The 15,239-nt window shown below is 41.5% G+C and overlaps 1 protein-coding gene across 1 annotated transcript; it reads right to left on the reverse strand.

The window, feature by feature from the left end:
- Positions 1-1,967: 1,967 nt before the first annotated feature.
- Positions 1,968-2,702, reverse strand: LOC306745239 (tumor necrosis factor ligand superfamily member 6-like; the record flags this gene model as incomplete). The annotated part of the gene is made up of 1 exon (XM_079227992.1): positions 1,968-2,702. One exon carries the CDS (start codon positions 2,700-2,702, stop codon positions 1,968-1,970), a length of 735 nt encoding a protein of 244 aa, XP_079084118.1.
- Positions 2,703-15,239: the final 12,537 nt, after the last annotated feature.

The following is a 15,239-nucleotide window of genomic DNA, read 5'->3' on the forward strand; positions in this document are numbered from 1 at the left end:
ACATGATAACTAGTTGCCTATAAGTATTGTAATAGTGCAAAATAGGCGGCGGCGGCGACTCCGACAGAAACACTTAAAGCTGTGGTTCTCAAACTTTTTCTGTAAATAACATAATTGTGTGACTCATCTGTGCTTTTATAAATAACAGAATAAAGAAAATTGCAATCACTTTCAAGTAAATCAGATTGCCCCATCAGACAATGTTTTGTGTAAGTTCTATCTATGCAAAAAATTACTCATGTTTAGTTACTACTAAATAGCTCATTGTGGAAAACAATAAGCTTTTAATTTTTTTTGCCAAACAAAACAGAATGAGTGCAGATATGTGAACCATCACGTTGTATCAGTATTAGTGGCTGCAGTGAGCTGCTTTCCTCCACACGTTATAAACGGGGTTGTAGATTTGATACGGCCTCTCTCAATTCATGCTCAATATTGAGCTTAGATCTGTTTTTTTATTTTGAGAAACGCAACAGCAAGAAAAGACGAGCTCACGGAGCTCACGGCGTCGCGTCAAATCGCGCATGCGCAAGCGTAACCTGTTAACGGCGTACCGTAACCATTTACCCGAAAGTACAGGCATTTGTCCATGTATTTATTAATGACTTAGTTTTATATCCGTGTACTTTGTACTTTTGTAATATGTGAAGCCAGCAGCTCACTGTTGGTAGAAGACACGAGCACCGTGGCTCGTTTCACCAGGAGCAGGAGAGCTGCTCCGGGTTCAGAGAGCTGCTCCGGTGCGAGGAGAACTCCACTGCTCCTCACAGGAGAGCTGCTGTTGCATCTTCACCCTGGGAGCGTTTAAAACGCAGATATAGCGGTCTACTTTTCACGCGACATATTTTTCGACGCTCTCTGTCCACTGGTGTGTGTGCTCAGCGCTCACCTGTGTGCGCGCGCACGTATCTGTGGGCAACGGGGCGGAGAGGTTTTTTGTGTGTGCGTTTTTGAACGATGACAAGCCGGAGTGAAAACAAACCAAAATGAAATAGTAACGAGGCTATTTTTAAAATGTAGGGAGTAGAAAGTACAGATATTTGCGTGAAAATGTAAGGAGTAGAAGTAAAAAGTCGTCTGAAAAATAAATACTCCAGTAAAGTATAGATACCCAAAATTTCTACTTAAGTAAGGTAACGAAGTATTTGTACTTCGTTACTTGACACCTCTGGCACTCCAGTCATATAGCTTGTCCCATTTGAGGTCTCATTTGTGCCGCATGTATTTGGCAAATATGATGTTGATGATGAGTAGAACACTATCACAGCTGCCAGGAGACGATTAGCTAAATTTAGCAAAGTTTAGATTAGCTAGCCAGACCAAAGCCAGAAAATACAGCAACCGACAGTTAACATTGTGTGTTTTATCTGAAATGAGTGCCACTTCTTCTCATCCAACTCTAATCAAGCAAAGTTTATTTATTTCCCAAACTATTGCTTTGACAGACTGTAAATCAAGTCATCGATAAAAGCCATGCTTTCAAGTATAAAAGAATAAAAGTATGACCAGGCTCACTCATGTATGTTTAACCCAGCAGATGAAAAGACAACCAATATTTTATGGTATTCAAAATGAAGAGTTTATGAATATTTTAGTTCTCATTTTTTGTTAATTTGTTCATGAACAATTTTGGAGATTAACAGCCACAAACATGTATTATCTTGTTTTCTTTCATCCATCCATCCATCCATTATCAGCCGCTTATCCGGGGTCGGGTCGCGGTGGCAGCAGGTTCAGCAGGCCGACCCAGGCTTCCCTCTCACCCGCAACACTTTCCAGCTCATTCTGGGGGATCCCGAGGCGTTCCAAGGCCAGCCGGGAGATATAATCCCTCCAGCGTGTCCTCGGTCTTCCCCGGGGTCTCCTACCAGTTGGACGTGCCTGGAAAACCTCTAATGGGAGGCGTCCAGGAGGCATCCTGACTCGTTCTTTCAATGCCATGCAAACTCACATCCGTTGCATCGGGGTCACAGTTTGTACAACCCAAACGCTGTGGCTCCTTCCTCGTAGTTCACTAGGGAGAGGTCTAGCACCCACACACTGAGCTGGTTTCCTCTCCCCAGTGGGATCACCTCTCCCTGCGTGGCCGTGCACAGGCGAGGGATCGATGCCGACCCGATGCTTCTGTCCAGATTGCAGTAGGCCTGCATCACAACCGTCTCCTCTCCTGTCTCGTTCTTCCTCAGCAGCACCCTGCTGACCAGTGGGCGCTCAAAGTCGCCCTTCAAGAAGGTCACCCTGGAGTAGACGTGGTAGTCACCGGGCTGCAGGATAGTCAACCAGCTGTTACGGTAGTAGCTGATGCTTCTACGGACTGAATGGTTCAAGTCCCACTGGAGATAACCCTGTATAGATTCCTGATTCCATGTGCGTGTTTCCTCAACTACCATGCGTGCAAAGGCTTTGTTGTGCTGTTGGTTTGTTGTTTCCTGCTTTTCTGAAGAGGGAAGCTGCATCGAAAGTTTTCTGTCTTGGAGGCAGAGAAAGATGAATCCTCCAACTGACAGAAATACATGCAGCGACACTACGCCAACCAGAATGCGGAGAGACACGCCATGGCCTCGTGACCCAAGTGGAGCCGGAGCGAGGACCGGGTCTGACCTGCTGAGGCGCGGAGGCACCAGGTCCAGGTCTGGTGAGTGCTGATCATGGTGAAGAGGAGAAGTGGAATCTGGTGAGGCCTGGTCTCTGTGACGTCCCATTCACTTCTGAACCACAGGGCTCTGAAGCAAGCCAGTTTTTCTCTCAATGGTTCCTTTTTTTTATCCGATATCCAATGTGGTCCATGGAGTAAAGTAGTTAAGTATATAATGTAATATGACAAATAGTATCATAGTAATATTTAAAGAGAGCGACATTACACAGAACATACCCTTTTCAAAATCCCCCGACACCGTAGGCTAGTTTGTACATTTGAAAAAAAAAAGTTCTTAAAACAGTAGCACAAAGTATGTTGTCATGTCAACACATCACCTGTCGACTTTAAGTGACATTAGATTCAGATGGATAAGCTGTTCTCTAGTGATTGGGTCGCGATCCCCCATGAAAATCAATTTTAGTGGATGCAATACCAGACTGATGGTGGAAACAGTGTGTAACAAGTTGACAATTCTGTCTGATGTCAGGCAAGTAAGTGCAAATAATAATTAAAAAAAAAGGTAAAGGAAAAGGTTCATGCTTAGACTTATAATCAGCATCGCCTGCAATAAGTTGCCAAAAAAAATAACGAATATTCATGTCCATGCTTCCTTTCCATTAAAATCTTCTCTATGTGCCCCATGTCTTTGACTGTGCTTGATTTCTTTAAATTGTTTGCAGATGAGGAACTCATCTCCTAACAAGACATTTCTCCTCTTGCATAATTCGGAGTCTGTCACCTCAAACAAACTGTGAATCCAGACCTTAAACTACATACAAGTTTCTAGAGGGGTCTGTTTTCTCAGTTTGGTCCTCTCCCCCTGCCCCCTCGCTCTGGCTGTGTGTGTGTGGCATGTGGTTTGGATTCCTGCCCAAGGACTATTCACTGTGGGAGAACAAGGCCCCCCAGTGTGCTCTGTTTTTTCACATTCCTCGGCCCTGACATCAGCCCGGCTGCAGGAAGGACGCTGCCTCAATAGCGAAAACGGCTGTGTGCGGGAAGAGGCCCCCCCTTGACCCCGGCAGTCTGGCTGGCGGACCCTGCCTGGGTTGGGGAGAGAGGGGGGGACGTGGGGGTGCCCGCCATTTTTGACCGCACACAAGCCCCCAACAACAATGCAATCAAAGGGATGCTTTGCATACCACATGTTGTTTTGCGGCATAAATTAGACGCCGATGCCCAGCGATAGTTAAGATGGATTATCCCCGCATAGACGGACGATATGGAAATTTAGGTCACATGCTGAATGTAAATATTATGCTTAGCAAAATTGCAGCGTGAAGGCAACTGACAACTTGTTTAGGTTTGGTATCAGGCCTGTAGCATTTTAGTCTCGTACTAAAATGCAGTCAACTTTTAGCACATTAACACATGGTGAAGGCCAAACAGACAATGTGAGTTCCTGTTCTCTAAATAACTCGACGTATCAAGGTTTTACTTCCAGAGTTACGTGAATTCATTTTGGGTTTGACCGGTCTGTGTCTCTACAAGAGACAGGATTCAGCATGCTAACATGTTCACAGTTACGATACTGTACTGTGGATCAAAAAAATCTTTGGCTAACAATCAAGATGTTAGCTAGTTAGTTAAGATCAAGATGAGAGAAATTGAACAAATATCTATTCTTCATATGACACCAAATAACAATAACAGACGTTGTACTTATGACTGAAGGCATCTAGCACACTAACAACCTGTTATCTTGCACCAACGATGAGCCTGGACCTCAAAGTCTCTGACGTTAGGACAACTTGACATATAATGAAAGGCTCTAGACCGGAGCAGTCCACGTATTTAACCCTTTGACACCCGCCCACTTGTTTGTGTTGGTTGAGTCTAGATTATAACGAATCATTTATCTCTATGAATGTAAACATGGTGTTTGGGGCGATTTATTCAACTGCTTTAAAGGCATAAGTACACACTCATGTCAGTACTTTACTTGTGTACTCTGAAAAGATAATAATTTAACCTATTGATGCATGTATTAATTGTTCATATTCATGTAGTTCAAAGTTCTACATATGGACGGTAATAAGTAATAAAACTAGGGGACCCTTGCCTATTTTATTCACTCAAGTTTCTTTCCATGAACTTGCACAATGACCCTTGTGTTTCACCCTCATGGTTGTGGAAAGCAACTAATTGTATTTAGACATTGTTCATTGATTACATTTGAAAAGCAGTAATCCTCCCAGTGGATTTATCTTTTCTCTTAAAGTAATTTTCCCTTATAAGGAAATCCGCATGCAAGAAAGACACTGACCTTCAGTTCAGCTTTGCTACAATTGGATACGGACTGGTTAGGAATTCCAGATTAAAGATTTGTTTATCGTCATTCCTCAGTACAGAACATTTTGTTTCCACACAAGTAATGTCCCCTTAGCAAATGCATGTTAATGTTTGGAAAAAACACTGAAGGCGTCTTCAGTTTTGCTTCCCTGCATGGTTGTTGTTTATTTTATCCTGAATGTTTTCCCCTGTGGTCATGCGATAACGTATTCAGGCTCATGGCAGTTCATTCACCTCCAGATGCAGCCTTGTGTCGTGTTTCCCGTAAGCAGGAGGCAAGGCCAAGTGTGTGTGTGTGTGTGTGTGTGTGTGTGTGTGTGTGTGTGTGTGTGTGTGTGTGTGTGTGTGTGTGTGTGTGTGTGTGTGTGTGTGTGGCTGCGACTGCGTGGGAGGGCGAGTGGCTTGGTATGTGGTTGGGGGAGAATGGAAAGGAGGGGGGATATGGGCTGAAAAGAGGAGGCGTGGAAGCATGGGAGGAGGAGACATCAAAGATGAGGGGAAATCGGATCCCCTCGTTCACACAAAGCAGGCTGTGGGGTTCAGAGACAAAGGAAACGCGATCCACCACGTGACCGTGAACGCCACGCATGCCTCCCCTTGTCTGGCTCCATTCAGCTTTTCACTCATTCAAACTTTATCAGGTCCCAGTGCCACAACAAGCGCTGGGACCAGCGCAACAGTTCATATGAAAAGTTTTCTATTTAGTTTATTTTGTATGGTTTTTAAAATATATTTATATTTGATGTTTACTTTTGTTAACCTCTCCTTTTTAGAGTTTTTGTTTTATTTTTTTGATATGTTTGTGGTTTCTGTCTCTAATTGTTGTTCGATGGAAACCACCCTTTCTTTGTTATCTGTCACACAGAAAGGTCAAACAAAAGAAATATGGGGGTAATTTCTTTGTTCTACCCGAGGTATTATCTATTATCCTCCGCACCTGGCGCTACTGTTGTGCTTTTTTTTGTAAAAATCTGTGGGGGAGGATTTTACTGCAGATGTTTTACTTTTTTTCATGAAATTAGAAAAATGATCATGCAGTCTAAATTAACAGAGATGATGGCGATTCTGACTTCATTTTTATTCTTATAATTCTGACAAACATTGTGATGTGTTACAGTAACAACACGGAAATTAAGAAGAGATATTTCAAGATAATTTGTCTCCTACAAAATATAATTATTTCTGTACCCTAGGGACTCAAACCACTGCTCCCTTTAAAATTGTATTACATTAGGGAAAGTACAATACCTGACAAAAACCCGGTTTGGGCTTGTGAGGCTGTACTTCTTCAATAGGAATACTATAAAAAGACATTTTTAATGATCAGGCAGAAGTCACAGTTACAGACAGTCAAATGCTCTTGGATGAGAAGTAGGTGTGTGTGTGTTTATATTAAATTATCTCTTACAAAATACATTTTTCTGCACTAAAGACCAACCTGGAAATGAGTCTCATGTAAATCTGGCGGCAGCATTTTTAACCTCAATAACAGGATCACAACTGCGTTTATAAAAAAAATTCATGAACACTATTGTCAATCGACATTAACAATGTTTTATCTTTAGTGTTATTATTTTGTACAAATGGCATTAAGAGCATGATGAGTCAAGCCCCCATGCACGTTTACATCCAGTATGCAGTGTATATGAGGAGCACCTGTTTGGAAAACACACAGCTCTTGATTGAGCCTTTCTCAACAGATGTCTCTGTTAAAGCTGAGATGACAATTACACCTTTGTTTGGCGTAAAACATCAAAAACCAGCTGGGGTTGGTAAACAGGCTTTATGCTGGTAATCCATTAAAGCCAAGTCACATGATTTCTGAGCATCGGTGTACTTAAATTTGAAACTGTTCCAAGTTGCATCCAGCTGGTTCCACCAATCATGAGAAAAGTCCAAAACAGCAGTAAGGCCTGTTTACAGCATCATTTAAAGCAGCAAAATCAACTAATTTAAATGCAATCACAGTGAATCTTTTGTGTTTTAACGTTGATGAACTTTGACACCTAAATTTGCGCTGGTGACCAACAACAAACAGACTCAACAGTGTTATTACCCTTTGAGGCATCAAGAGCCGGAGAGCTCAAAAGGGAGGAGCCATTGTTCTAGCTGTGTTGCAGCATGAAGTTATATTTAAACTTGTTGCATAAGCTGTTCCACTAAAGAAGCGTGGGTCGTAAACAGGGACAGAGATCGATGGTACAAATGTGTCTTTTGTCTCAAATCCGAAAAGAGATATATTGATTCATTTAAATTGTAAAAACATTTTCGACCCAGGTGGCCGACCTTCGAACTACAGGAAGAAATAAAAGTGAGCTGTCATGGCTGAGTGGCTCTTCTTCCGGGCTTCATGCCTAGGCTAACGTTAGCGTTTAGCACCTGGAACGCCTGGAAGGAAGTAGCCAATCAGAGGCAAAGAAACCTGCAAGGTTTACTGCGAGTCATCGCACAGGTGCGTGAACCGACCAAGCTAATGACAGTGAGCGACCAAGCTAATGACAGTGAGCGACCAAGCTAATAGGTAGTAAGATGGCTGGATCGGAAAGCTTTTTCCGCCTCTTCAATCATTATTTATTCATTATTAACAGTCGGCAGAAATTTCTGCAAACCATGAATTCCTTTAATATTGATGTTTTCTTTCAGTCAGAGCAAAACAATTGATGTAAAATGAGTATAACAAGGGAGAAAGTCCCCTAAGGGCGGTTTAGTCAAACAATAAATCAAGTGAGAAGTAGGGTCATTTTATCATAGATTTCTATACAATCTTTTAGCAACTGGAGGAGTCAGTAGAGAGAATGCAAGTTTTAAGACACTTCTGCATTGACTCATCAGAACCAAAGGTTGCCGCCTGGTTCAAATACAGAACGATCACCCAGGAGACTGCTGTTCGTGTCCTGTGTGAAACCAAAACCAAACGTTGAGATTATGCTTGTTACGTAATGTTGTCACACAGTTACATAACGTTACATGGAAAGTCCTCAAAAGGCCGGTTGTTATTTATGTATCCTCGTTACGAATGGTTGTTACATTATGTTGTGTTTGTTATAATTTGAACACAAAGTAGTAGTTGTGTTGCTGAAACCTAACCAATTGTTTCACAATGCTAACAACGTGGCATTGTGCGTGATACGAGGCTGATATGAAACGTATTTTTGAAACATATTTTTGAATCAGACACATTAAACATTCAAGACAGAAACGTACAACGGCAATATTTTCTCTGGCGACTCACTAAAATGCCGAGAACAAAATGCCAGTGTGTAAGTACTAAACACAGCAGAGCAGAGAGAACAGGAAGTACCTCGCCAGCTTCAGTAGCTCACCAACAGACCAGCAGTCGCTACGTCACCAAGCTACTTATCTTGAGGACGGTTGGATAAACCTGAACTGGCTTTTTCTCCATTTCGTGTCTTTATATAGCCAATAACTTTATTATCACTCAATCCTTAGGGATCCTCAGGTTTATACGTCCTGACTGTACCATTTACTGTTTTTTTTTTTAAAATGAGAGGAAAGCAAATTCCTATTGGAGACCTGAGATAAAATTGAGGAACCTTTTGTTGTGATGTAAAGTTTTCTTTAATCCTGGATAATTTATCTTGGAATGGAACTCCACATAATGGTATACTTTGCATGTCCTGATTAGGGTAATATGGCTGAATTGCACTCTGCAATAAGTCCACAACTTGAATGAAACATAAAGCAACCTTGTTTTTTTTCCCACAGTGGCATAATGCCCCACAGTGAGCCTTTACTCATCACTCAGGCTCCTCAGTAATGCAGTAGAACACAAAGTGAAAATTGTTTGCCTCAACATGTCCAGCTTAGTGTGTTCTTCCATAACACATATCACGTTTACTTGTCAGGCTCACACCCTCACCAGAGGGACTACTAATGTGTTGACGGGTGCTTGAGTAACACACAAAAAATGTGTTCCCATCACTAAACCTCTGGAAGCTGTTTATCTGTTCTCCTGCGTGTTGACAGTCATTGTTTTCCACTGCACCGCCTTTTATGCCCCACCTTCATGATCTTTCATTGCTTTGTTCCACCAAAAATATATCAACGGTGGCTTTAAAAGCTTCTCGAACCAGCATGACTATCTTCTCCTCTCTGCATCTGTACGATCAAGATGTCCCTTTCTGATTGTGCTCTCGAGGCTCACAGTGGACCACCACCTTCTTGCGACTATTCATTCATCTAATGTGTCATCCATTAAAGGATTTACAACATCCTGATTGCATGAGTTGAAACCTGATTCGTCAATACTGCCACTCCTCAAAGTGGTGCTTCACGTTATATATGTGTGACCACACCTTGCTGGGTGTGACTACGGAACAGACTGCAAGTCATTGCTGTGTTCATGGCTGCAGAGTTGCTTCTTCTAAACATGTAGCTGACGGCTACAGTTAGTAGTTACTTTGCAGATTAACACGTAGTAACCAGTATTAATGCATTTAACAAACAGTATATATAACAGTGTGTTTTATCCAATATGTATAGAGTGACAATTGATCAATCCGTAGTGTAATGAAAGATCAACAGAACAGATAAAATAACATCTGTCAAAATACACTAAATATAAACACTGAAATCACAATACATATATTGAATTAATAAGAAATGTATACGTAAAATGCATGAATACAATCATAAAACAATGATCAAAATGTGTCCTAAAAAGTCCTTTGTACTTTGCTTGTTCCAGTCAGATTGAGTCGATGTTTTTTCCCCATATAGACATTCCGGGGGTGTAAACTATAGTCATCAGCTTTTTTATGAGATAATAAATGCTCAGAATGTCTTTGTAGATTAGTTTGTACAGTTATGTGAGTATGTGTGCAGAAAGAGAGGCCTAACCAACCCTATCATACAGCACATAGTGATAGGACCAGAGTAATTAACAGAGTCCAAAGAACAAGTGCATTGAGAAGCGTGATCAACTCCACCTTCTGCAATTACAATATTTAAAAGGTGCTTACGTGTCCAAGTATATATCATGTAATGATATCAGTCATTCTGCATAGTTAGTAGTTTAACTGATTACACTTTAGTGGAAGTTTGCATGCAGGACTTTTACTTGACCTATTTTACCCTTTTGTTTAGTCCCGCCCCTCGAAAGCAGACTGGCCAATCACAGCTTAGCATCTGCCGGCTCTGACCGTGGTCCGACAGCCTTCCGCCTCTGCTCCATAGACTCTCATGCAGTCGTTTCAGATGTTCTTCATCTTCACAGCTGGTTTTGTGGATTTGTAGCTCGTCATGTTTAAATGTTGTGTTTTACCAAAAACAGAGTTCCTTAGATTCACTGTCTTGTGTCTCGATCGCCAGCTGATGTGGTGGCTCACTTTAACACTGTGATCTGTAGCTGTAGCTTTTTTATCTTTTTAACCTGTTTTCGCTGCTGACATCCTGGATACATCCTTCAAACGCATGTTGTAGACCCTTCCGTCCGTCTGCCTCTATCTGAAATTGCTTTTGCCAAAAATGTGATATTTATTCCAGGAGTGCAGTTAGTGACAGTATGGGCTCTGACCGCCTCACCGAGTCGCAGTCGAGGGGGCGGGGCGGGGCTTAGCAAAACCTGCATTAGTGGATTTGTTGTGGCCACCGGGGGCAGCACTTCATGCTGTAAACACAAAGTTAATATGTCGGTGAACTTGTTAGCAAACAGTGGCTCGATTACATAACCAAAGAGCAACGGCAGCATTCATCTGGAGTTGTGTTTCTGTCCACGTGATGAACGTGAGACCAATATTGACATTTAGCTCCCTTGTGTTGTTTTGGGGGTCAAAATGACCCGTGTACGAGTGTATATGTATGTGTGTTGATGGGTCATTTTGACCCCAAGACAACACGAGGGTTAAAATATCATTAATTTGTGCATGCAAGATTACATTTGTGTATGTATCTAAGTGTAAATGCAGATGGCGAGCACAGCCGACTAGCCTTCCTTCCCAAAACAAGAGGCTGCAGTTCACCTGCGTCAAGCACAAACATCCACCATTCACCATGAAGTTGACCAGGGATAGCATATGACCATAGCATAATCCATAAGGTCTCAATATCCTCATTAATTGCCTTCTACTAACAATAATCTTGCAAGGCTCCAAGCTAAAGTAAAGCTAATTAAAGAGTCCATAGCTATCAATAACCACGGTCAAGTACTTGAAGGAGGTTGGGTGTGGAGCGAATGACTTGGCCTTTTGCAATGCCAAAATGACTTAATGTGTGTGCACAAATTAAGGAAAACGGGGAACAATTAAATTTAATTGAGGAAACAAAGGATATTTTGTGTGCAGGAATTGATAAATCGTGGCCTCAATATACTGTAAAAGTAAAAGGGTTCTTTTCCACCACTGTAACTTAATTTCAGGCAGTTATATGTGCTGTAAGTATCCTATGATCAGAAGCTAACTGTTAACAATCTAGGTTAAACTTCCATCTAATTGCCCATAACATGATGTACTGAACAAGCGGACTAAACACCAGCGCCACTCCTCTGCGTACAAACTGATATTCAATCCTTAATTTAATTGAAGGGGAATAGGCAGAACACTTCCTTAACAACACGAGTGAGCATAATGACTTCTAGCTTTTCTGTTCGTTGGCGGTACACGGGCCGAGGGCCAACACCTTAACCCCCCAGAGAGACGGGTTCGGGGCTGAATCAATCTTCGCACAGTGGAACGTCCCTCATGTGGTTTGTGTTTGATATTCACTCAGTGTTTTGGTGCCAAGCAGGATGAAAAAAAAAGTTCTCCACTGGGAACATCATAAACACAGCGAAGGAGAGAGCTTGTGTTTGCTGTCAACACGGGCAAAAGTAGTCCTGCTGTGATCACGCTGCATGCACATGCACACGCACATGCACGCTAACACACACACACACACACACACACACACACACACACACACACACACACACACAAAGGAGAAGCAGGAGAAGGGGCTGCATTCTTTATGAGACAAAGACCTTTTGTCTGCCGGTTTGTCACTGGAAGAAAAAATTGAAAAAATCTGCCTCATTTGCCCCCTCTAGTGGTGGAAAGTCCACACAACGACAAGGTTTTTACAGGAATGTCATCTATGTCTGTTCCTCTTTTTATTGAATGAGGAAGTAGGTGGTCTGAAGGTGCCTGAGAGGAAACAATGTGGATGTGTGAGAGAGGAGCACAGGGATGAGGAAAGACTTGTGATCACTTGTCACACAAAGAGGGAAAAGAGTCCTTGTTGTTGCTTTGTTTTTTTTCTTCTTGTCTTCGTCCCCAGAGGTTCTTGTGTTTGAATATGAGGGGACAGCCCCGCAGACTTCCTGTTGAGGCGGTAGAACCCCGCTTCATAAGTCACATTCAAATTAGCGTTATTGGCATGGCCAGAAAACATAACTTTAGTCTGTCTTGCTGTTGTCTTTTATTGTGAAGCACTTTGTGACCTCTGCTTTAGAAAGGTGCTGTACACGGTCAAATAAAGCTACTTTTACTTTGCAGAGAGTTGTTTTTACACTATGCTCTATGTGCATTGCATACACTATATAGTACAAAGACACCATGCATACAAATCCTTACAATCATCTTTGTGCTGAGCTAAAATAACAGCTGCGTGAATTGACTGTACATATGTGAGTGGTATCCTCCCATCTAACATCTAACTCCATGTGAGCTTATATATAAATATTGAACTGTGCCTAAAACAACTGAATGTAATGTTGACAAGATAAGTCTGTTTTTCAAAGCGTTCATCGTCCTGTTGTTTCTTCCCTTCAGCTTGTAACTTGCTCTAACATATTTTCTTCTTAAGTAAATATTGGATTTTATTTTGCTCTGCGTCAATCTCTTGCTGTTGTGGCTCAGACGTGCTCAAGGCCTTGTTGTGTCTCTTAGTAGTATTTTATTTTATGCTTCTTTGTAATAATTCGGAATCTCTCTTGAATTGCTATGCGTCTCTTTGCAGTCAATTTGTGTCTCTTTGTGGTTATTGTGTCCCTTTTCATCGTCTTTGTGTTCTGTGTGTATTGGCATTTTTGTTGTTGTTTTGGTCTCTTTGTAGTCATTTTATGTTTATTTGTATCGATATGACTCTCTTAGTAGTTTGTTTGTGTCTCTATACAGTTGTTTTGCATCTCTTTGTAGTTATTTTGGAGTTTTTGCAGTCATTATGTGTCTTCTTGTAGTTGCTTTGCATCTCTATGTAATCATTTTATGTCTCTTTGTGGTTATTTTATCCCTTTTCAATGTTGTTTTGAGTCTCTTTGTAGCTGTTTTGCATGTCTCTGTAGTTATTCTGCTCTCTTTGTAGTCTTTTTGTGTGTTACTGTCATTATTTTATGTTTCTTATCTGTTGTCACGTGGAGTCTCCTCCTGGTTTGGTGCACGTCCATTTGAGTGACATTTTATAGATGAAGGCCAGGAGGGCCCATGACAGTTTGGGCCCCTGCAGTGCAGCATGAAGTGTCTCTCTGTCTAAGTAGAACTGACACAGTCTGTTTTTCCTTCTTCTGTGTCTTAACATTTGTCTGTGTTTGCCACTAATAATGTCCAGATGGGGTTTTCATTAATTGTGGTGATCAGTTTCTGGTTGATTAGATCATCAGTCTTGTCTCTACGGGGACAAATAACTCTGAAATTCACTTACTATCTTTAGTTGGTGCCCAATGCCCAATGGTTTCTGTTTTACTAATTTGATTCAAGTTTAACAAGGCTGTGCTGAGCCTCTCTGTCTCTCTGTGTCTCTGTCTCTGTGTCTCTCTCTGTGTCTCTCTCTGTCTCTGTCTGTCTTTCTCTGTCTTACTCACTTGTTCTGTCTCATTTCACTTAACTGGCTCACACTTCCCCCTCCCTATCTGGTGACTGCATCATTTAACTGGAAACACCCACGCACAACACACACGCACAACACACACACACACACACACACACACACACACACACACACACACACACACACACACACACACACACACAGTCTCTGGTACAAAAGGAACTTATGGAAAGTCTCACTTCTGATCAATGTATTTTTGACTAATTATGAACCAGTAAAAAAGCATTAAAACTCAAGCTTGGAAGATTTTGAGTCAAGCTGAAAATGAGAGCAGGAGGAAGCTGACTTGAAGGGGAACAACATATTTCACAACAATGTCACTTCAGTTCCAGCTACATCTAAAACAATGCAGATTGTATTGTATGCTTTTATTGTCTGAGACTCATATACTACACTAGTATACACCAGGCATTGTTGCTTTCTAAAGAAAATGTAGGAGCGTAGGTTTGACAAATACTTCAGAGGAAAGAATCCGTTTGAAAGGTCAGTACACAAACAGTATTGTTCACCCAGACAAGCAGGTGGTTTAGATTTCATGTTCCGAGATGTTTCTGCCATTGACCAACACAGCTGACAGGAACAGAAGTTCATTTGTTGTGCTCAAAGCCAGGAAACATTACAAAATAATTTAAAAAAAACTCCACATCCACAGACGTCGTTGTGGCTGTGGATAAGCATTCACATCACTTTTGACAGATTTCGTCAGGACTATTTCTTCGGTAGAAAGTACCTTCAATGACAAAATGTCCAGAGTAACCCAGGACATTGCCTTTAGAAAGACACATTACATATGACATATTTGTCATCATTTTCATTTTGCAGCATTCAAAGCTACACTTATTTTATTCCATTCATCTCGAATGAATTGGTGCTGAGGCAAAATTCTCGGAGATGATTAGATCCAAAACGTATTTGAATAAAACTGACACTATAAGTGAGAATATATATCGCAGCATATGATCCACATCATTTGTGTCTTGGAATCGTCTGCATTTGTTTATCGACTTCTACCCGCTTTTCCTTAACTGGCATCCTTTGAAAATCCATCTTTTAACAAAGTCCTTCACATGCAAAGGCCGCAGGTGCAAGAGGGTCACGTCAGAGCGCGCAGAGGAATGTGCCGACATGCAATAACAGAGACAACGAAAACACATAAAGTAAGTGCTGATATGACAGAATAAAAAAAAGTACAACCTGTGTGAGAACTCAGGTGCTTTCTCGTTCACACATATCGGATTGTGGGAAAAAGAAAACGAATGAATGCTGAGTGTACTTGTTGTTGGTATCTTTGGTGAGGGTGACAATGAAAACAGAATGCAGTCAGGTAGCACGTATACACTACTAAGGTGTACACTATGTGGGGAATTTATTAGGGATGAATGGATTTTGTGTTGCGTAATCAGGTTTAGGGTTTGGTCAGGACGCAATAGTCTGCAACTAAGTTTAACTTGCACAACAGACGTCTTTCACTTTTATATTAATAGCACAT

Source organism: Taurulus bubalis, assembly GCF_910589615.1.
Source record: "Taurulus bubalis genome assembly, chromosome: 12".
Lineage (NCBI taxonomy): Eukaryota > Metazoa > Chordata > Actinopteri > Perciformes > Cottidae > Taurulus > Taurulus bubalis.